Here is a 25,000-nt window from a genome sequence, read left to right as displayed (position 1 = left end):
ACACACACACACACACACACACACACACACACACACATGAGGAAGGGATAGGCTAATCACACATTTTGCGCCAGTGAGGTTAGATTGGTGAGATGGGGTCTGAGGCCGGTAAGGGATTGGGGGTAGGACCGACGAGAGGGCACGGATTCGGCGGTTTGCCGTGTCGAGTCAACTTCATATAGATCTGTGTAGGCGATCAACAGCCCCGGCCGATCTGGATCTGTTCAAGTCAAAAGTAAAGTCAAGGATACGAAGAAGTTTACCGAAAAACATCGATCCCAAGGACTCATGTTGTAGTTTTCAAAGCTGTTACATTCAATCAAACTCAAAGCTCCATCCACATTAAACCGAACGGGAATCGTCGAAGATCCACGCAACTTCCCTGCAATGTCGAAAACGAACTCATAATGTCACCGCAGATCAATAGTTGGTTTTGGTTTTGTGTCGCAGCAAAGAAACGAAGCAAATCTCCGGCTTTTATTTCACACTAAAAAATCGTTCTTTTAGCGGGTTATTAAAATATATTTCGTTGAGGTTGCAAGGCAATGGCATCACTGAGATGTACTCCTTCGAACACACGACACAGGTTAGAAATTGACTGCATTTGGGCGCTTTTTACGGCCAAAACAGAGTGACCTTTTTGACGGGTTTATGGAAAAATCACTTCGGGGGCAGTCCTGTGTACAGTGCCAAATCATACATCCTTTAAAAGAGCAAAGCATGTTCTTTATTCTAACATATGGGCTAGGTAAGTCATAGATATAAATAGACAGTATCTGTCTAATATATCTTTGGGTAAGTGTATTCCATTCCTTCGATAGTCTCGTCATCTACACTTGCGTGAACAATGCAATTTTGAGTCTGTTTTGCATAAAAGACCCGCGAGATTTGTAGAAGTCAAAACAAGAACTTACAGTCCAGCCTCTCAACTTTCGTTCCATGCAATTTGTTTGTCTGTACGTATAGACTGAGGGGTGCCCCGAAATGATTTGTAATCACAACATTCACAGACTTCAAATACGCCATTGAAAAACTGGTCCACGTGCGTTTTAGATCTATTTACTTGGGTGACTTAAACTGTCGTACCTGCCAAAGGCCGCTTCGCGTAACAAAATGACTACCAGAGTCGCAAGGCTCCGGATAATTTTTACAAGAAAGTCATATTTCGTTGTTCTAGTCCGAATGAATATGAAGATATGGCGAGTTGAAAACGCCGATTATTTCGCCAGAAACACGTCTGTTTCCATAACCGGAAAGAAGGAATGGACTGAGAGCTACTAGGGACATCCAGATTCAATCTTCGTCTGACGAACATTCGTCGGTTTTGGGGATTTCCTCTCTATTTTTAACTTTGTGCCTCAATGCGCATGCGCTTGTTTTTTCGCGCCCACCACTGCTTGCCGAAGACCGGCATCTGCGTGGGGAAAAAGGCCTGTTTGACGAACCTCAATCAGCAATCTTCGTGAGTACTTTTAGTCCTTTTCATAATGTTAAAAATATGTTTTATGTACGCAGTGTTAAAGTTTAATATCTTTACGACGCTTTTGTGGACTGTGCATCTGTAAACTGTTCATTTTGGAGGCCTAGTGCACGAACACGGATACCCACACAAAACTCAGAACTTCAGTCGACGGACGCCATATCCTGCCAAGTGCCGCGTGTGGTTCGCTTTTCAGAATTTTTTGTTTCAGTGTTGCTTGTGTACCCAGCATTAAACGTTCGAAGTTCAGCACGTTGTACGATTTTGCATTAAATTATGGCATTCTGAAAGCAGCGATTGCAGAGAGAGAGGGCTTGGGGGGGGGGGGGGGGGGGGGTTCAGCAGTCGCTTTGTTCGCCCCTGTGGCTGTGACTGTGAGTGACTGTGACTGACTTGTTGGTCCTGTCTCAGTGTCTGGATCACATAGTATTTATTCATAACATTCCAGGGATGACATCTTGTATAAATCAATATACGCCAGCACAGAAAATTATGCCAAGTATGTGTCTGTTACTCAATACTCATACTCATAGTCCTACAGCCTGTGCTGTGTGTGGGTTTTTGTGTTTGTTTGTCTGTTGTTTTGTTTTTAGTGGATGGTGGTTACTTGGGTATGTGGGTTTTTGTGTTTGTTTGTCTGTTGTTGTTTTGTTTTTAGGGGATGGTGGTTACTGTGTGTGTGTGTCTCAATGTCCTAAAATAATGTTAATGTCTATTTTACCAACATTAGCTAACACATACTAACAAAGCCATAGATCCATCAAGCCTCAAGTGCGCAAAACAAATATTGATTATTAAAAATGTCATCCATACACAAAGGTTCAACAATTGGATCAAGGGTTGCATTTAAGACCAGGCTACCAATACCATGCCTACAGATACTGAGATAGGAAGTGTTTTAGTAATACAGTTCATGGGCAGGACTCGGTTAGGAATAGTATTAAGCTTGTAAAGCACCATGACATTAGAATTTAGATGATTAAACACTGAAGGCGATGTTCAGCAAAAACAACGCTGTTAAACTTCAATCAAATTTTGGAATGATGCATTGATGGGAAACATGTTGACTGTGCACATATTTTTTAATTTTTTTTCTAACAGTAACAATCCTAATTCTTGTAATGATCTTTTTCACAGATAATGGATATCCGGGCTGTCTTAGTAGAGTTGATGATTGATGAGGGCATCGACGATATCGAGTTTGCTGCAATGCTGGAGATGGTGGAGGATGAGGAAAGAGAGAACAGAGCCATGTTTCTACGGAACTTTTCCCTGGACGACTTCAGCGAGGTGGGATGTGAGGAAAACTTCAGGTTTTCCAAAGACGAAATCACCCGACTGTGTCAGTTGCTGAGATTTCCCGACACGATGACGGCATATAATGGGACCATTTCACCAGGTAAGCTTATGCATTCTGTGTACAATTAGTAAAGTACATTAGTTGTCACTTGTGTTACGTACTTTTACCCATTGTTAATGTTATGTATATCACAGTAAATGGACATTATTCATGATGTATCGACATCAAGAAGACACTGTTAGTGTAACAAAACTATGTTGTTGCATGTGTAATACACAGGGTTCGTACAGGTCATGGAAAACCTGGAAAGTCATGGAATTTGATTTTTAATTTTCCAGGCCTGGAAAGTCATGGAATTTCAATTCAAGTCATGGAAAGTCATGGAATTTAACAAAAATAGGAAAGAAAAAATTAACCTTTAGCACGCCAGCGGGGATATTTCGGCTTGGCTTTCCTAGCTTCTCATGCATAAATTCCAAGTATGGATCGGCGTGTGGGCAGTTGGACATTAACAATAACATGTGCTTTTTTTGTTTCAGGATTGGAGGTGCTGTGTATTGTGATGAAGCGGCTTTCGTACCCATGCCGATACATGGATTTGGAGAGGTTTTTCTGCAGGCCAAGACGTGAGGTATGTAGCCTTTTCAACCTTGGTGCAAACTTCTTGCACGATACCTTTGGTACTCGCATCACAGACTTTGACCAGCCTTGGCTGCAGATACCAAAGTTAATTGAATACTGTGCAGCCATTCATGCTAAGGGGAGTCCGTTGCATAACTGTTGGGGGTTTATTGATGGGACTGTGCGTGAAATGTGTAAGCCGTCCATTCACCAGAGGGAGGTTTACAATGGCCACAAAAAGCTCCATGGCCTAAAATTTCAATCGGTAGTTATTCCAACAGGGTTGATTGCCAACCTGCATGGTCCATTGCCAGGACGACGACATGATGCTGCACTTCTGAACCAAAGTGGACTCATGGAACACATGGAAACAAATTGTTATGCTCCAGCTCCAGATGGCAGGCCCCTGTGTCTGTATGGTGATCGTGCATACCCTCTCAGACCACACTTACTGCGTCCTCACCGGGGTGGGGTGTTGACCCCAGAAGAGCAAATGTTCAACACGGAAAATAGCAAAGTCAGACAAGGTGTCGAGTGGCAGTTCGGTAGGATTGTGGCATTGTGGGCTTTCTTGGACTTCAAAAATAACCTTAAGTTATTTCTGTCCCCAGTGGGGATGCTGTATGTGGTGGGTGCTCTTCTCACCAACTGCCATCTCTGTATTCGTGGTCACAACGAGACTTCCCTCTACTTTGGACTCGAGCCACCCACAATTGAAGAATACTTGTACTGAACTATGTGTGCTATGTAGAGAATACTACATGGCTTGCTGTGTCGTACCAGATTTACACGAGTTGTTTTTTTAAATATTGAACTGCGAGCGAAAGCGAGCTGTTCACTATTTGAAAAAGCAACGAGTGTAAATCTGGTACGACACAGCAAGCCATGTGGTATTCTGTTTATCCTACATACTGTTCTTACGTGTATTTTACTAAAAATGTCCTGCATTCGAGGCAGCTAAATTGAAGACGCTTGTTTTAGAACCTCGATCTCTTCTAAAGCCTCGTGCAATCTATTACGTCAAAGCAAAGAAACGTCACTCTGAAAGTGTGGCGTGACGTGTTAGTTCTAAAGATTCATCGAGGGTAATTAGCGAGCGCAATTTGTGTTTTATAATGACGTTTGTCTCGGTGACTTTGGCATCATAAGCAGTGGAAAAACAGGTCCCTGCCAGACTTGCTTGACATGACCTCATTTACATGATATACACACGTGTGAAATGAACGATTATTATCTCACGGGTGTCTCTCACGTATGTAGGATAAATAAAGAATACTACATGGCTTGCTGTGTCGTACCAGATTTACACGAGTTGTTTTTTTAAATATTGAACTGCGAGCGAAAGCGAGCTGTTCACTATTTGAAAAAGCAACGAGTGTACATCTGGTACGGACCAGCAAGCCATTTAGTATTCTGTTTATCCTACATACTGTACTTACGTGTATTTTACTGAAAATGTCCTGCATTTGAGGCAGCTAAATTGAAGACGCTTGTTTTAGAACCTCGATCTCTTCTAAAACCTCGTGCAATCTATTACGTCAAAGCAAAGAAACGTCACTCTGAAAGTGTGGCGTGACGTGTTAGTTCTAAAGATTCATCGAGGGTAATTAGCGAGCCCAATTTGTGTTTCTATAATGACGTTTGTCTCGGTGACTTTGGCATCATAAGCAGTGGAAAAACAGGTCCCTGCCAGACTTGCTTGACATGACCTCATTTACATGATATACACACGTGTGATTTGAACGATTATTATCTCACGAGTGTCTCTCTCACATATGTAGGATAATGTGTGTTTCAGCATGTAGAATCACAATACTAGATGGCTTGCTGTGTCATACCAGATTTACACAAGTTGCTTTCTTCAAATATTAAAATGCTCGCTTTCGCTCGCAGTTCAATATTTAAAAAAAGAATCATGTAAATCTGGTGCAACATAGCAAGCCATGTATTCTGTAACTAGTCTAAGTTAAGGTAACATGCCCATTCCCAGTGAATATTACAAATAATAATGAAATTTCGCAGATAATAAAAACTTTTCAGCAAGCTTTTTCGTGACCATGAACCAAGACCATTATTGCATGCAATGTTCCAACTTCAAATAATGTATGAGGTTTGGTTTTCTGAGGCAAGACTGGTGAAGGGAACTGCTTCATTTTCTTGGCATTCAAGGATGTGTGCATTTGCTTCCGTGTTTTCTGTTAATGAAATGAAATACAGTTGATAATTTACTGACAGATTGCAGTCTTTTCGTCAAGTTGGCACAGTTAGTATAAATACGGAACCAATCTAGTCTCGACACAAAATATTACAGTTACTTGCCTTGCGATCTTGCTCGTGCTGATGGTTTGTTCAAAGAAGATTAACAGCCATTCCCATTTACAGAGGGAAGGGGGGGGGGGGGTAAGAGATGAACAAAGTTACGCCATATTACCCAAAGTATATTATTGTGTTACATTCTTGCAAAACAAAAATCAACAGACACAAAACGAATCACGATCAGCTCAATCACACTATATAATTATAGAGAATACGTACTATGTGGCTTACTGAGACATACCAGATTTACAACTGGTTTTTTTTTAAATATTGAACTGTGAGCACAAGCGAGCAGTTCACTATTTGAAAAAGCAACAAGTGTTAATCTGGTATAACAGCAAGCCATGTTGTATTCTTTTAATCGTACCTACTGTACTTACGTGTATTTTACTCAAAACATCCCGCATTCGCAGTGGCCTAATTATCTCATCTATTCCAAAGCCTTGTGCAATATGTTAGATTTAGGTCAAAGCAAAACTCGTCACTCTAGAAAGTTTTAAAACTTCTACCAGGAAAAACAGCATAGTGTTAAATGGAGAATATTACATGGCTGACTGTGTTGTACCTGATTTACACGAGTTTTTTTTTTAAATATCGAACTAGAGCGAAAGCGATTTGAAAAAGCAACAAGTGTAAATCTGGTACGACACAGCATGCCATTCTGTTTATCCTACATACTGCAATTGAGCGTGTTTGACTGAAAACGTTCTGCAGTCGCGGCAGTCATATTAAAGACACTTCTTTTGGAATCTCGATCTCTTCAAAAGCCTCGTGCAATCTTTTTTACGTCAAAGCAAAGAAACGTCACTCTGGAAAGTGAAGCGTGACGTGTCGGTTCTAAAAATTCATCAAGGGGAATTAGCAAGCGAATTTTTTTTTTATGTCGTTTGTCTTGGTAACTTTGGCATCATAAGCAATGAAAAAACAGGTCCCTGCCAGACTTGTTTGACACAACCTCATTTGATTTACATGATATACACACGTGTGGTGTGATTGACATGGTTATCTCATGAGTCGTATCACTCAGGTATGTAGGATAAACTTGCAGTCATATGCTGTAGGTACAAGTATTTGGACAAGGAAGGGTTCTATGTGCGTGCGGGACGTGTGGACAACACGGTAAATTATGTTCTTGATGATTCACACTCCTGCTCACACTTAAGGGTCAGATGTCTCCTGCCCCCGTCCACCATCCCAAGCCTAACAGAGCGGATGGGCTTTAAACACAGAGCCGCTACAAACGTTCTCAACATGGACCATCCCCCCCAACCCCAGTGTGCACAGGTGGTACATGTAACCCTCCCCCACTTTCCCCACTCCGCCCCTACCCCAGGAGGACGGGGGATTGTGTCGAGACGTCGCCCTTTATCTCACCATACCTCAACAATCGCCACCATATTGTGTATGTCAGCGCCCGTCGAGAAGGGAGCGAAGGACAGTTTCTGTCCCACCCTGCAGGCGGGTGGCGGTACACCGGTCCTTTTATGCAACACATGTCTGTCTGACGGTGTGCTTGCTCGCCTTTGTTGGTGTGCGCGAGTCTGCCGGCGCCCGTTTGCTGGGAGCAAAGGGTTTCCTCACTCCACCTGGCAGGCGGGCTGCTGTGCACCGCAAACCAACACTCATACCTGTTCCTCTGTTTTTTTACCATTATATCATGGTATATTACTCATATTTAATTTTCTATATATTTCTTGTCTACCCTCTGATGGGAGAAACCTAATATGTTTGCTATGCATTTTGTTTCTTTAATTGGATCTGCGACCCAGTTTTCCGGCAGGCGGCATTAGAAGCAGTGTGCGTCTGCTCCTCTAGCAGTGTTTTATACTCCTGACACATTGTCAGGCCCCCTGTGAGAGCCAGCCATCTTGTGCTTGTGTGAATGAGAGTAGATGTATTTTATTCCCCTACCCAATCATCATCACCATGCACATAGTATCAACCCTTTGGCCTTTAATATTTTAGCAAAAGGTGGTCCTAACATTCTTAAATTTTATCAAATTACAAGATAAATATGTATTCCTTTACTGGTCCACCCCCATCCCAAGTTTATGTAAAACTACCCTCTTGTAAATTTTATATCCAGAAGCTTTTAATAAAACTACAGAGAACCCACAACCCCTTCAGTCTTCACCTCTGTTTCTGTGGCTAGGTGCCCACCCTCCCTCCTTCTTCCAAGCAGGTATCAATAAATCCACTCCCTAATGGACTGAGCTCCGTGGGACAGAAGAATCATCTCCCGCTTCTATATTGTTCATGTGATGCATGAGTCCACTTTGTGTTGAAGGCAATTTTGTTATGTTTTTAACTCCATTTGACTGTATAATAATGGTGACTTTGCTGTGTTGTTACAGATGAGCAGACCAACCCATGTCTGGTGATGATGTGCTGCATGAGTCCACTTTGTGTTGTAGGCAATTTTGTTATGTTTTTAACTCCATTTGACTGTATAATAATGCTTTTGCTGTGTTGTGACAGATAAGCAGACTGACCTGTGTATGGTGATGTGATGCATAAGTCCACTTTGTGTCATAGGCAATTTTGTTATGTTTTTAATTCCATATGACTGTGTAATGGTGACTATGTTGCTGTGTTGTGAGAGACAAGCAGACCTACCCGTGTCTATAATCAAACGAAGGGAGATGACTGTATAATGGTGACTAGTCGCTATGTTGTGACAGACTAGCCGACTGGCCTGTGTCTTAAATCAACCCCATTTTCTGTGCGAGTTTGTTATATGCTTTCAGGCCTTGAGAGTGGCTGGCCTGACCTATTGGAATTGCACAGCACATGGGTATAGCAACAGCTTCTTCAAGGACTTTTGCAGTGAGGGAAATGTGGACTTATAATGCACACCGATTTACTTTATGGTACCTGCTTTGGAACTTTCATATTCGCTGCGTCTGTGTGATGTCTGTTCTCCTCTACATTTGGCGTCATCACACCATTTTCGAGGACTGTGACTAATTCTGTGTTGAGGCGCAATGTGACACCAATTGTGTTAAATAGATAATACTACATGTCTTGCTTTGTGTGCCTTTAATGGTGAACAAATACTGTATTTGTATATTTTCGCTCTTGGTACCTAACACCTGATACATATCTATCAAATTTGTTTGGATGAAAAAAGTGCATCTTTTTTATATCGGGTCCAGAGATTAATTTTTCATATAATAATAATGTATTTAAGAATAAACATACGGAAGAGCCATGTTACTTTCTCTGCAATTTGAAAACTGGAACAAGACAGAATGTCTTTATAACTATCCTGTGCATGTATTTGATTTTGATTGCAAAAATCAGAATTACACAATGTCTGCGGAACTACCAGTACCGTAAAATCCCTAGCAAACGCCCGCCCACCCCCCCACCCCCCCCCCCCCCCCCCCTCTGCACAGATTTCGGGTACAAGTAAGGGGTGGGCGTTTGCTAGGTATACACCCCTTTGCAAGATAAAGTGTCATCACATTTTCAAAAGAAAAAAAGTGATACATGTGATTTATGCAATTTTAATTAAAAATAAACACATCTTTTAAAAAAAAAAAAATAAATAAACGTTCTGTGATAGACAAAAATAAGAAGAAAAAACCTGCGAATCATTGAACAGTGTGCAGAAATCGTAGATAAAGGAGGCCGAATTTCTTAAAACAAATTATTAAAAAAAATAAGGGGGGGGGGGGGGGGGTGGCGTTTCCTAGGTAGTGACCCCTCTGCACAACTGTTGGCCAAAAATGGGCGTTTGCTAGATACTGGGCGTTTGCTAGGGATTTTACGGTACATGTACTTGACTTTGATTACAACAACAATTTGATAAGAAATACACAATCACACATGTTGACAACATCATTACAATGAAGATCAATGTATGTAAATGAAAACATTTATTCTAATATATTTTCTAAAAATGTTATAACAAATGGTAATCATTTTTAAAGGAACAACCCTGAGAAATTCAAAGCTGTGCTCACATTGCAACGATCAGTTCTGTACTTTTGATTATAAAATACAGGCCAACAACAGAAAATTCAACTTTGCTCACATTGTAATGATCAGTTCTGTACTTTTGATTATAAAATACAGGCCAACATCAGAAAATTCAACTTTGCTCACATTGTAACGATCAGTTCTGTACTTTTGATTATAAAATGCAGGCCAACAACAGATAATTAAACTTTGCTCACATTGTAACGATCAGTTCTGTACTTTTGATTATAAAATACAGGCCAACAACAGATAATTCAACTTTGCTCACATTGTAACGATCAGTTCTGTACTTTTGATTATAAAATACAGGCCAACAACAGAAAATTCAACTTTGCTCACATTGTAACGATCAGTTCTGTACTTTTGATTATAAAATACAGGCCAACAACAGATAATTCAACTTTGCTCACATTGTAACGATCAGTTCTGTACTTTTGATTATAAAATACAGGCCAACAACAGATAATTCAACTTTGCTCACATTGTAACGATCAGTTCTGTACTTTTGATTATAAAATACAGGCCAACAACAGATAATTAAACTTTGCTCACATTGTAACGATCAGTTCTGTACTTTTGATTATAAAATACAGGCCAACAACAGATAATTCAACTTTGCTCACATTGTAACGATCAGTTCTGTACTTTTGATTATAAAATACAGGCTAACAACAGATAATTCAACTTTGCTCACATTGTAACGATCAGTTCTGTACTTTTGATTATAAAATACAGGCCAACAACAGATAATTAAACTTTGCTCACATTGTAACGATCAGTTCTGTACTTTTGATTATAAAATACAGGCCAACAACAGATAATTCAACTTTGCTCACATTGTAACGATCAGTTCTGTACTTTTGATTATAAAATACAGGCCAACAACAGATAATTAAACTTTGCTCACATTGTAACGATCAGTTCTGTACTTTTGATTATAAAATACAGGCCAACAACAGATAATTCAACTTTGCTCACATTGTAACGATCAGTTCTGTACTTTTGATTATAAAATACAGGCCAACAACAGATAATTAAACTTTGCTCACATTGTAACGATCAGTTCTGTACTTTTGATTATAAAATACAGGCCAACAACAGAAAATTCAAAGCTTTGCTCACATTGTAACGATCAGTTTTGTACTTTTGATTATGAAATACAGGCCAACAACAGAAAATTCAAAACGTCGCTCACACTTATCACAGACTTTGTAAATAAAAATGTTGGAAATATATGCCCTGCCTCTGTGTGGGTATGTGTGAGAGAGAGAGAATCATGTATGTATGTATGCTGCATTTTTGTCTTCCATAGATTCTCAGAAATGCGAAGGTCACTAACTAATTGGGGGTGATTTACACAACCATGCGCACAAATAATGAGAGATTGTAGAAAGTACATATATTTTCCAACTGATGTATTGTTATATTTTCTTGTGTTGCCTGCTTATGGTGCACAGGGGTATCAAATACGTTATCTGTCCAGACTAATAAGGGACTCACTATTTCAAGGGAAGTAATTTGAAATACTTTCCCACAAACAACCATGACAATGTCACTAATGGTTTTCCAATTAGCCCTAAAACATGTCGGACAAGATCATAGACACAGATGAAACATTATTAATAATATTGAGGGAAGCAAAAGAATAGGGATAAGCACACATTAAAAGTGGTGGTTAGGAGACCAAGTCAAATGATACAAAACCAGGTCCCCCCAAAAAAATAATACTGTAGAGTGAAATTGAAAGCACTGCATTTTTTTTACCTACACAAATTATATATATAATGTGACCTGTTCCCACAAAATGATTAACATGTCGCTGGCAGAATAAGGTGGTGAGGTTTCAATATGGTTGAAATTCACTTTTTTCTGAGATAACTGCTTCATTTACGTTATACATGTAGTGCCTGCATTTACTTATGAAACTTTGAATAATTTTATTAATATTACCTAATATATCTATTCTGATGGACACGTGGGGGAATTCGGGGGCTGTGATTGGATGGTCTCTTCCGATCATCAAAGCATAATGCTACAGAAGTCTGCCATTTTTCTCAATATTCAAAAGCTTATTTTCAATAACAAAGACGCATGGTTCCAGTTTACCCATCTGTACCACACGATGTTTCACTGATCGACAACAGCATACACTGACAACTTGAAATTCTTCTCGGGAATGTTTTTCAGCTTCACAAATGTCGATAGCATACCCTTTTTGACTCACATGCGAAGCAAAAGTGAGTCTATGTACTCACCCGAGTCGTCCGTCCGTCCGTCCGTCCGGACGTCCGTCCGGAAAACTTTAACGTTGGATATTTCTTGGACACTATTCAGTCTATCAGTACCAAATTTGGCAAGATGGTGTATGATGACAAGGCCCCAAAAAACATACATAGCATCTTGACCTTGCTTCAAGGTCAAGGTCGCAGGGGCCATAAATGTTGTCTAAAAAACAGCTATTTTTCACATTTTTCACATTTTCTCTGAAGTTTTTGAGATTGAATACCTCACCTATATATGATATATAGGGCAAAGTAAGTCCCATCTTTTGATACCAGTTTGGTTTACCTTGCTTCAAGGTCAAGGTCACAGGAGCTCTTCAAAGTTGGATTGTATACATATTTTGAAGTGACCTTGACCCTGAACTATGGAAGATAACTGTTTCAAACTTAAAAATTATGTGGGGCACATGTTATGCTTTCATCATAAGACACATTTGGTCACATATGATCAAGGTCAAGGTCACTTTGACCCTTATGAAATGTGACCAAAATAAGGTAGTGAACCACTAAAAGTGACCATATCTCATGGTAGAAAGAGCCAATAAGCACCATTGTACTTCCTATGTCTTGAATTAACAGCTTTGTGTTGGATGACCTTGACCTTGGTCACATGTATTTTGGTAGGAAAAATGTGTAAAGCAGTTCTTAGTGTATGATGTCATTGCTAGGTTTAGTTATTTGAGTCATGTAAAGGTCGAGGTCAAGCATGTGAGTCGTATGGGCTTTGCCCTTCTTGTCTGCTATATTCCCGATGAAACAGGACTAAACCTATTATTTTCTCTCCCTAAACTCCACAAAAAGTCGAAAGATGTAGTGCAAACAGGGGAGTAAAACGGAACAGCCGTCTTTGTGTGCCTGTGAGCGTAGTTCACAGTTGCCGACTGAAACAAACTTTTGCATTTGGCTTTTCTTATCTCGTAACTCCACACTAAATACCCCACTTCCCCTCTGAAGTATTGATGTACAACCCATGGCACTAACATTCATGTAGTCGTTTATAACTGAGGTTGAAAAATTCGCTTCATGACGAGACAACTATAAATGCCATTCACCCAAACTGAAAACGTCGCTGCCGTCTGCTCGCTTTGTACGGATTCGCTGTTCTCTTTTCCTCCCCTTGTTGCATCCTAGTTCTTCAGTTGTTTCTAGTTTTCCGTTGATGTTGTGTTTTGGTCTTCTTCATAAGTAGTCTTGTTCAAAATTAAAAAAACTCAAAAATTCTTATTGTTGTATACGAATGAACTAATAAAAAGCTGTTTAACAGCTGTGTTGTCAAATCGAGTTTTTTTTCCAAAGTCAGTGTGGCCCCTGCGCAAAACTAATGCGCATAAGAAACGAGTCTGCTATCAAAACCTGAGATCAACGCATCGATGCAAAAACTGTCATTTTGTAAGTTTGGAACAACAAATAAAGGTCAGAACAGCTATATAATCGCTATTATATTTTCAGCGTAGCAATAGGGTCCGATATTTAGACGAGACAAGTATAATGCCGACGAGTCGAAGACGAGCTGTAAGCCTGTTACTATCGATCCGAAGCGTCTCTTTCTTGTAAACACAGAGCAACATTATTTGCAGAACCCCCGCTTATTATACATCATTAGAAAGAAAAAGAAAAAAAAGTCTGGTTTGCTATTGATGCCATTGTTAATGTAATTTTTTTTTTATAAGCTATCAGGCATGGGAATTGTCCGCCAAACGACGGATTTCCGCCGAATTTGTTTTTTTGTTCCGCCGAAAATGCAAAAGTGTCCGCCGAAAAAATAAAGGGGGGAGGCACACAAAAAAAAGCACCGGTTACTTTGGCCTTTGCGCAAAAGCCCGCGAAAACTTTCCGTACTTTGTTCACGCACTGCTACCGCCCGCCTCAGTTACTTGAACTTGTATGTTTGAAAGTAAACCAGATTGCACAGATTGTGTTACAAGTTACATGTTCCTGTTTGTCTCAGATCAATTTTTTAACAAATTTAAACCATATAATACATGTATATATTTTTTTCTTCAAAAAAGCAAAAATTGGTACATTTTTGTACTAAAAACTCTGATTCTAAGAACAGAATTTAATGGCAAACTTGGAGCTCAGATGACACCAGATTGCACCATCTGGGTTCTTTGGAGAAAAAAATTTCCGGGGGGGCATGCCCCCGGACCCCCCTAGTAAGGCTAGGCGCTTCGCGCCGTCGACATGACGCTTCGCGTCTTCAGTTATAAATTTTCCGCCTTTTTTACAATTTTCAATTCCCATGCCTGGCTATAAAGAAGTGATTTGAAATCCCGCCTGGTGGGTAAAGGGTGGAGATTTTTAGTGCCTTATCAAGACCAAGCGCGGAGGGAAAAGATTCTGCAGTCCATGTCAGTTCGAAAGGTAATGCAAACAAGATAATACCCAGCATGCTCCATGCAAAAGCAGGGTATGGCTGTATAAGAACAGTAATACATGTAAAAATCCACTTATGCTAGAACATGTAGGAGTTACAGCCATTAACAAATAAGAAGATCACAGGGTAATCTTGAACTTCAGCGTGTTAAATTCATAGCTCAGAATCCAGTGACATTCTTTACTTATTTTTTTTTATAAAAGTCCATTTAAGCAAGCCAAAGAACATTTGTCGTGAAATTAACTGACAGATTGAGCTCCAAACTTAAGCATAATTAATTCATTTGGTTGTTCAATCGACGAAAATGGCATACGTTGTCAACCATGGGACATCATTTACACGAAAGAGTTGTCTCCCTTGCCCCGCTCATACGGATAATTCCTTCTTTGACCCATGTAAACAAAATGCATTCGTACAGTTCATCTGAGTTCATTCCGTAACTTCAAAGGGATCTAAAATGACTTGTTATGATTACAAGTGCAGGTTCTGCAAATTTGGAGACTTAAATACCTCTGAATTATGAGCTATGAATTTAACACGCTAAAGTTCAAGATTACCGATCACAGGATGTTAAATTATGTCATATTATCTATTATTTTGTCAGAAAAAGTTGGTGTTGAAGGAAATAACTTTACCCTTTCCGGGACAGGGAAGCGGTAGCACCTGCGTAGGAGCGAAAGGATATAAATAAATAAAATATAAAGAAGATATTGCATACAGAAAAAGAAAAAAATTAGTTTTTATCAGCTTGCCGCATCAAAAACTGCATGAAGGCCTTTCGCTCCTCCACAGCTGCTACGGCCTCCCGCTCCCGGAGGGCTAGAGCTCTTTCCTCCAGCGCCAACTTTCTCTCCTGGATCCTGCGGTCCTCTCTGGCCTCCTCTATTCGCCTCGCCTCCACCTCCTTTAAAAATTCTGTTCGGCCCTGAATTATGGTGCCGAGATCAACTTTTTTGGCTGCAAAATATGAAACAAAGAGCATGAGAAATAAAGGGAAAATCAAGCAGAAAAAAAGGTTCGCCCCTTGTATTGAGATCACCTAATGTGTGCCGATTTGAAATATTTACTATCAAAGAAACAATGCATGGTCTTGAAGTACAATGACATTTTGTTTTTCAGTTAACTGTGGGCATGAAATAGATCATGATTTATAACCTTTATTTACATGCATTTCAACTGTTTCTTTAATTGTTATTATGACCATTTCACGGTCAACAGATTGCGCTTACATTCGTCAGGAAGGAAACATGATTTGTTGGGTATTAAAGACAAGGTGACAATGATATACTTTTTCTGACCTGTGAACGTGAAAGAACAAAAATAGGAGTGTGATAAACTGATATGCCTTAAACTACACCCCTTCCCCCTAATTAAGGATCCACCCCCTTCTCCCAAATGTCATGATCTGCCATCCTGTAGCAGGACATTTACTATTTTTCTGTCTTTACCTCTTGTTTTTGTTGCTTGAACTTCACCCTCTTTGGGTGGGGTGCCTTGCACTTGCAGGATCGGTCCTCTCATGGCGGCTCGGATGATGGCGTCATCCGCAGCCCCCACCTTTTGCAGTTTTGCTGCTGGTGCCGTCTCCTCCTCGGCCTCCTTTTTCAGGAGCAGCGCCTCATCTATGGCCAGCTCAAGCTCGGTAGGGGGTGGCACCTCAATCCCAGATCTAAAAATACATCATAAACATGCACAATCTAAAAAACACACAGGATGATGCAGTCAACTCATAGCTTCACCCAATCTTGTATTTGAGTATACATTGATTCGGTTTGCCATGTCTATCGTTGAAATTCAAAGACAGACATGACTGACATTGTTTACATAAAACTTTAACATCAGAGAAGTTAACTTCACAAGCCATGCAGCCTTGTATAATACACCATAAACTCTACACCCCAGTCTAGAATCTGAATAATAACTTTGTAAGTTTGAATAGGTTTTTTCACCTAACGTCACTACAATTAATTGATAAATGATAAAAAGTAAACAAACATTTTTTTAAACCATGGTTAAAAGAATACTCACGCAGCCTTTTGGCGAGCGACCACCTTCGCCCGCTGCGCCATGTACAGCAGGGTCCGGTCCCGCATGCTTTTGTCCGATCTGTCCTTGAGGACAGCATCGAGACCGAGCCACCGCTTCAGTCCAGGCCAGCTGTGGCCCCTTTTACAGGGATTATACAGAGCTATTTGGTCCATGACGTGGACATTAGCAGCCATTGAGTATTGCCCTCCCTCAACTGAAAGAGTTAGGAACACAAACATTTAATTAATTCACAAAGAAGGTTGCTTCTACACCAGAATGAAAATTATGCTGACCTTAACTGGTCTAAGCCACTAATAAAATACCCTCCTTCTGACCCTAAGTGACTAACCCTTGACCACTAAACAAATACCCTCCTTCTGACCCTAAGTGATTAACCCTTTACGACAAAATAAATACCCTCCTTCTGACCCTAAGTGACTAACCCTTGGCCACGAAACAAATACCCTCCTTTTGACCCTAAGTCACTAACCCTTGGGCACGAAATAAATACCCTCCTTCTGACCCTAAGTGACTAACCCTAAGTCCTTGACCACTAAACAAATACCCTCCTTCTGACCCTAAGTGACTAACCCTTGACCACAAAACAAATACCCTCCTTCTGACCCTAAGTGACTAACCCTTGACCACAAAACAAATACCCTCCTTCTGACCCTAAGTGACCAACCCTTGACCACTAACTAATCTATAAATCTATGTGCAATGTTCAGAGCGCTAAATGTAATACTGCACAATGCAGATGAGCTAAAATCTTAACAAACCCGTCTTCCGCCAAGGATCTGTAAATTAAAATTGCAACAGTCTCAATGACACCACAACACACATCAGAACTGCCAACGCCTTCTCCACGGCGATTGGCAAATCGGGAGTGTTTTAAACTTCCCCCCAGAACCCCATTTTAACCATGTTTTAAAGTAGATAGCTAGGTTTTTATTGATAGGGAGCGCTGCTCCACTCGCAGTTGCGACGATGGCCAACTGAAATTGGCCCCTGCAACTTTTTGAGTCATTCCAGAACCAGAACTAACTAAACATGATCGATTTCATCGTGTAACTTGTAAGGTATGATAGAGAAAATCAATCGTCACACAATTATGACCAAACAATATTAATCTAACTTGGTCAAAACAGGTATTACACGATTAAAATGGACGTACCTTCAATCTTCGCTGCTGTTTCCGCCATGTTGTTTACAGTTGGTAACGGATAAGGGCGATAACTTGGTATCAAAAGGGGGCATCACTCTTTCGAAAAACAGACGAACGCGCACGAAGAACTTCGCGTAGATCTGGACCGAAATTGGAAAGTGGTGACCGTGACGGGATGTGACGTCACCACTTCAACAAACTCGCGAAGATTGGAACTCACGAACATTTGACGAAGGTGAATCTGGATGTCTCTATTATAAGAACGGCGCCGTGCGTACAATCGACCGAATGATGTTATTCACACAATACCATTTTGGCGATCTGTAAAAAATCATTTAACAAGAAACTAGTTGACATGTAATGAACCTATTTACTGAAATCAAGAAGTATCTTAGTTCTAGCAGTACATATTGGGCACCCCCTGTCGAATGCACACTGGACCGTGTGTATACGCCGTCGCAATCAAGGCAAGTAACTCATTGAGTAAAAACATTTGCAAGAACCGCAACTTGAACACACTCGAAACACCTTAAAACAGCGGTGACACGCACAGGAGCTTCGTTTTTGTTTCACTAGAACATGGCGATGATTTTGCAGACGACAGAAGTTTCTGCATTAGCAGTGTTTATGTGTCTCTAAAACTCGATAGTACAACGAAATGTTGTGCATTTGACAAGAATTTTCACTGGCAAACCAAGCGACCTGCCAGGCGTGTCTACTAGCCCAGCAGATTGCGTACACGCTCTTGGCGATCGGGCGGACGATTGGGCAGCGTGATTATTAAAGGGCAGCTGTCGGGTTGCCTGGCCTCAAAAATGCGCGGAGTCGCGTGCAAACACGCGTTTAAGAGTTTTCCGAGTTGATTCAACTAAAGACTGTTGATTTGGTCCAGAGGAAGATACTTTTATCATTAGTTTGAAACTATGAAAATGAGTGGAACTTTCTGCTAGTTCTCACAATCCGCAAGAAAACGAAGCAGTTGGCAGGCAGAAACGACTCAAAATCCGCGACCGACAACTCTGTCAGCACAAGAAGAGACGCCGCAGCGTTAGCCTGGCAGTGACGTCACCCGAGGAACCCGATAAGGCCGCTGCGAAGTTTACAGTACAATGCAGAGTACAGCTGGGCATATGGCCGTGAAAGGTAAATATGCGCCGAAATGGCTGCAATCTACTGACCGTATAAAATTTCATCTCACACGGCATCACTGCAGAGCGCCTAGAACTGTACCCACGGAATATGCGCGATATAAGACTTATTGATTGATTGATTGATGTAATGCTGTACGCGTGATTGATTCTTGCACAAAGTAAAGTATTAGGGTGGTGGTATCTTCTCAGGACCCATGTTCCCATCTTCTCTTCTTTCATCTGACCCCGTCGCGATACTATGATAACCTTGAACGGTTGAAAACGACGTTAAACACCAAATAAAGAAAGAAAGATTCTTTCATCTGACCAACTGCAACCTTCACAAGTTATTTCTAAAGTGGTTCACATGTTGTTGCTACTCCCCCAGTCCACCCGGTTAAACCATAAAGTTGCTCAACCACAGACCCTCGTGTCCCTGATCAGCAGACACTTTACACTGAAGAAGGTCCGCTTGAGGTGTCACGCCAATTACCGTGTACGTGTGAGGTACTGAATTCAAGACAAAAACCAACTCTGTCGGTGGGAAAATCTAGGAAAGAGATAACGACAATACCTCTTCAGTTACTCACTCAAGTAGGTAGACGGAGATAAGATAAAGGGAAGAGAGACGAAGACAAAGATGAAATAGTGGAGCTAGTGTGGAAAATGGGGGAGGGGGGTTCGGCCGCAAAATAAAATCAAAGATGAATTTGTCAAAATGTGATTGTAATGGTTATCGTGTGTGTATGTGTGTGTGTGTGTGTGTGTGTGTGTGTGTGTGTGTGTGTGTGTGTGTGTGTGTGTGTCTGTGTCTGTGTGTGAGTGTGTGTGTGTGTGTTTTGTATGTATGTGTGTGTGTGTGTGTATGTGTGTGTGTGTGCGATAACACGTATGTGATTGTGTGTGTGTGTGTGTGTGTGTGTGTGTGTGTGTGTGTGTGTGTGTGTGTTTGTGTATGTGTGTGATTACACGTGTGTGTGTGGGGGTGTGTGTGTGGGGGGGTGTGTGTTTGTGGGTGCATGTGTGTGTCTGTGTGTGAGTGTGTTTGTGTGTGTGTGTGTTTGTGTCCCTCGACACGTGACATTATATGCCAATAAGTTGAACAAAAACAGGGTTCAAGTGGGAACACCTGAACAAAAGCAGGAGGGGGACGGAAGACACTTTATAAACTCCGCATTTTACTGCGAAATTTTGGCCTGGAAAAATACACCCCATCCTAAGTTTCTCTTCACCTACCCGTGAAGTATGCTTGAGGGCTTGACTGGACAACCCGATTGCGCTCACTACACGGTATAAAGAGAGCGCCGTTCAACCCGGCCGATTCCTCGGCTGACGTCACGCGTCCAGCGCTCACTAATAATAATAATAATAATAACGATTACTTATATAGCGCGTAAACCTCGTGGTGACGAGCCCAGAGCGCTTTACACTTACACAATCATAATACAAACAAGGAAAGAGAACTAAATCCGAATAAATTCAAACATGGTCACACCCACCCACACACGCACGCACACACACACGCACACACACACACACACACACACGCGCGCGCACACACTCACACACAATCTTTCTTTCGTCATTGTCAATGTTCAGGTAACCCGCAATGTCATTCCATGTACGCATACGTTATTCTAGTACAACACACACAGGCACATACACATCCTCATGAACGCCACACTTTAGTATATAATACACGTGGCAGCGCCGATGACTCACCGATCATGGGATCTCCTTCAGAGGTCTAACTTAAACATGTGTGTTTTGAGGGCTGTTCTAAAGGCAGATGGTGACTGGGAATCCCTAATGCTCCGGGGGATTTTCTCCCAGACAAGAGGTCCCTGGTACTTGAAGGATCTCTCAAATCCATAGTTAGTTGATTTTCTGTTTCTTTTTGGTTTACTAAGTACATTGGTATCTGTTGCAGAGCGAAGAGAGGAGAGGTTTGAATATTTTGATAACATCTCAGAGAGATAAGCAGGTCCTGTACCATGAAAGAAAGAGAAACAAATGCATGCAATTTTGTATTGAATACGACTTCTTACAGGCAGCCAGTGAAGGGATCTCAAAACAGGTGTGATGTGGTGTCTTTTAGGGGTCTTTGTGATTAATCTAGCGGAGTTGTTCTGTACTTTCTGCAGTTTTTCAATGAGATAGTCAAATGAACCAGAAAGAAGGGCATTTCCGTAATCTAGCCTTGAAAGAACGAGAGAGCAAATGAGGGTTTTTGTAGCATCGGAAGAAAGGCAGTGGCGGATGGAGCTAATTTTTCTCAGTTCATAGTAGGCATTTCTACAGACAGTGGAGACTTGTTGTTTGAAGCAGAGAGTATACGCACGGTATAAAGAGAGCGCCGTTCAACCCGGTCGATTCCTCGGCTGACGTCACGCGTCCAAGGGAAGTAATTTTCGAGCGGGCTGCATTGACTCAGCCAAGAATGCAGACCTTCTTCGATTAAAGACATTGTAGCATGTCTAAAATCTTCGGACTTGTGTTATCAAGCTGTTAAAATCACCAAGTAACTTTTAAGTATAGTTTCAGTTACATGATAACTCATTCTGATGAACAGATTTTAAGAGCCACAACCCAACAGCTGCCCTTTAACACTTTTTAATTGTCTGGCGAAATCGTGAACATGATGCCGATGTACAGCCGTTAGCGCACTTTAATCCCAGTTTCACGAACACGTGTGCTTCAGGAAATACCATTGTTGTTAAGGGTTTGTCCTCCAAAACTGCGACCTTGGCTGTGCAGCAATCCCCCCTCCTTGTCTGAAGAGGGCTGTGGAATCATGATGAACGAAGTAGTCAGACTCAAAGCCAATGGCGAAGAGATGGATCTTTGTAACAACCAACTCCTGACATTTTATACCATCAAGACTATGCTTTGAGTGACATTCAACCCAACAGTATGCAGGCTACTTTCTCGGGCATGCTGGAATGACCAAACTGACGGTTTACGTACAGAATCTAGCTTAATGTTTGACCTCAATTAGTAATAAGTCTATATGTATAGACACAACTCTCGTGCTGGTCAAAACTACTGACAGTATAATTATAGAGAAGCAAATCTCGTGTTGGTCAAGACTACAGACAGTGACGTAAAAGCATGCGAGCATTGCATTCTGGCAAAAAAAGCTAAACAAGTAGATAGTCAGATTTCTTGAACGCCAACGAGTGCAAATCTGGTCCAAAAATTGCTGAAACGATCTGAAGCATCGCATGACTATTTTATTTGTTTTCAGGCTTTTATATTTACATGAAAGGATACAGCTCCGCTATCGACAGCACGCTACACAATATTCGCGGGCATTTGAAAAGTCCCGAGCTTCCTCCAGCCAACGAGAAATGTATGCACTTCTGGTTCACTATGTATGGAATGGACATACATGGTCTGAACATCATAATCAATTCCACCGGTAAGTATACACGTTTTTGAAGCAGATCGAGATTTTTTATAAGATTTGAAGAAAGACACGTAAAAATACATGAGCGTTTCAGAACCTTCTTCTTACAATGAAAAACCTAAATGTAAATAGGGGAAGGGCTCCTAATATGGACCGGCTCCTAATATGGACCACCTCCTGTTCTGACAAACTAACGGCGCTAGAGCGCTCAAAACAATTTCATTGGCTGTATTCACCCTCTCTGGATAACTTGCACATGTCAAAACAATTGCAGAAACACAAACCTCAAAACCGTTAGGCTTTTTCTCTTTTTTTCACTTTTGGCAGGGTTCACTCTAAATTTGCCGCCTAAAACGGACTCGTTTCTGTCCACAGTCAAAGCTTTTATCACACAAAAATAGCTACATATGACAGCTAAGTCCGTATTTGTTACATTTTAGCAGTGTTGACCCCGAGTTTCTACTGCAAACAAAAAAATAATTGCACAATCTCAAAGTATGTGGGAGTCCCCTAATATGGACCACCTTCAACAAATCGAAGAAAATAAAAGCTAAATGCTATTTTTATTAATTCATTCAGAAGCTTGCTGGAAATAAACTATAACTAGCCTTCGGGATTTAAAAATAATATCACAAAAGAAATCTCGAGGGCTAGTTATAGGTTATAACAGGTTATACATGGATAATCAAAAGCAAACCCAATACAAACGCTCGGGGATTCTTCGGCTCTTTTCATTGGTGTTTCCCCAGACCTAAACAGACGACACGACACTGCTTTGCAAAGTTCCAAAAACGAACTGGCAAAAGTAAACAAAAAACAAAACTACTTCATGAAAGGTCATACATTTATTAAAAACAAATGAAACCTAGCGATATGTTTTGTCTTCTTACCGAGTCATGGAGTGCGTGTATCTGTGTTTCGATACACAGACGTTCGGAGTTCTAAACACGAACGTCAAGTTCAAGTAAAACAACACCTGACACACACATTTTGACCCGTGCACAAGACGTTGTATCGATAAACGAAGCACAAATAAGAAACAATAATAAAAGCAAAGAAAATAGCAACAAGATATGCAAACATCTAACAAAGCCGAGCAAGCAGAATGACAGGTATCAATGAAAAACAAAGAGGTACCGAGTCGGAAACAAGATCGCGATTCTTTCCTTCACTGCACGACGCAAATCTTCTGTGACCTTTGACCAAACGTAGCTTCCACATTCGATCACTCAGCTTAATATTTACAACAGAAAGCCGAGGGGGTGGAATACCGAGATGAACCTACAGAACTGTGCATCCTCAAACCTGACATATTCATCCCAACATTTAATGAACTCAAAAACACAGAAAGTTGCTTTCACACGCCATCTTTGATTGCCAGTGGTTATCAAACCGGGACTCGTGTGGTTATCAGCACGGAACCTGTGTTTCAAAGCATGGCTCCCTGGGTTGATTGTGCACTTATTTTCTCACTACCAAAATGATGACAAAAACGATGTTTGATGGTTTGTTGACAGACCAGCTTTTTTGTCGGTCCTCGGGGGGCATATCGGCCTTGGTCAATACAATATGAAACAAAAGACGATATGCTCCCCCTCGGACCGAAAAAAAGCTGGTCTGTCAACAACCCATCAAACATCTTTAATATATATATATATATATATATATAGAGAGAGAGAGAGAGAGAGAGAGAGAGAGAGAGAGAGAGAGAGAGAGAGAGAGAGAGAGAGAGAGAGAGAGAGAGAGAGAGAGAGAGAGAGAGAGAGAGAGAGAGAGTAGACAAAGCAAGCATACTGCATTAAAACAAACAAATACAGGCCTGAATGCACGAAATCAAATATAAATCTACGTACTTGACCCTATTTAGACATGTTTCAATCAATTTAATAATCTGACCAGATAGAATATCCCACACACCTCATACAAAGCCTCCACACAACCTACCATCCCTTGCAAACCATCGTGTACACCACCAAACATCCAGGCTTTTACATGGAATAAGATCATCATCTGCATGCCAAACAGTTGTTTTTAGTAGGGCCGCAGTAAACGAAAGGAAAAACGAGCATACTACATGGCCTGTCCTTGGAAGCCACGTTTACACGCTTTTAACAAAAATATAAAAATGCAGTCAAAAACGAGCCTTTCATTGATCTTTTAAAAAAAATTCTAGAAATAAGAACGAACGTTAACCTGGTATCAAACGGCAGCCCATGTAGCATTCTATTACCCCACAATCTGTAGGTTTGTGCCCTCTACCTCTAAACTTGCAATGTCAGTTCCGTTGCTTTTAACCGACTTTATTTTCAAACCTCATACCGTTTGACTCGAATTGGCATCAAACTTCGCTTTTTTACATTTTGTCAAGTTTTGACTAAATGTAGACTGGGAATCGAGACGAGGGTTGTTGTGTATGTGTGTGTTTGTGCGTATGTGCGGGTGTTTAGAGCGATTCAGATAAATCTAATGGGCCGATTTTCATGAAACTCCACATGAGAGTTCCAAATTACGATATCCCCAGACGTTTTGGTCTCATTCTTACGATACATTTCTTTAATGACGTCATATCAGACTTTTAGTGAAAGTTGAGGCAGCACTATCACGCCCTCATTTGTCGACCAAATTTATTGACATTCTGATCAAGCAATCTTCGACGAAGTCCGGACTATTTGGTATTGCATTTCAGCCTGGAGGCTCAAAAATTAGTTGATGAGTTTATGGTTATTAAAAATCTGAAATTTGTAATTAAAATTATTTTTTCAGAAAAGGATCCCAAAAATGGTATCTTACTCTTCATCATTTCCTGACTAAAAAACCCCATGTAAATATGCTTTTTTTTTTGGATCAAAAACAAGCTCTCAAAATTGTAAATATGAAAATAATGATTAAAATCAAATCTTCGAAATCG

General features: G+C 40.8%; 1 protein-coding gene and 1 long non-coding RNA gene across 2 annotated transcripts in view; both read left to right on the top strand.

Moving 5' to 3' along the window:
- LOC138973826 (uncharacterized) overlaps nucleotides 1-25,000 on the top strand; it is a 35,303-nt gene that overhangs the window by 6,710 nt on the left and 3,593 nt on the right. Inside the window, exon 2 of the long non-coding RNA XR_011458175.1 lies at nucleotides 21,931-22,104. This is a non-coding gene — a long non-coding RNA (uncharacterized lncRNA). The remainder of the gene's footprint in view (nucleotides 1-21,930; nucleotides 22,105-25,000) is intronic.
- LOC138973821 (uncharacterized) lies at nucleotides 1,367-9,095 on the top strand. The gene is made up of 4 exons (XM_070346532.1): nucleotides 1,367-1,462; nucleotides 2,618-2,879; nucleotides 3,320-3,411; nucleotides 8,072-9,095. The coding sequence occupies exons 2-4, from the start codon at nucleotides 2,621-2,623 to the stop codon at nucleotides 8,096-8,098; spliced, it is 378 nt and encodes a 125-aa protein (XP_070202633.1). The 5' UTR covers nucleotides 1,367-1,462; nucleotides 2,618-2,620; the 3' UTR covers nucleotides 8,099-9,095.

This window comes from Littorina saxatilis, linkage group LG8 (assembly GCF_037325665.1).
Source record: "Littorina saxatilis isolate snail1 linkage group LG8, US_GU_Lsax_2.0, whole genome shotgun sequence".
In the NCBI taxonomy this organism is placed as follows: Eukaryota; Metazoa; Mollusca; class Gastropoda; order Littorinimorpha; family Littorinidae; genus Littorina; species Littorina saxatilis.
Note: the sequence above shows the minus strand (reverse complement) of the source record. Positions and strands in the feature narration are given on the sequence as shown.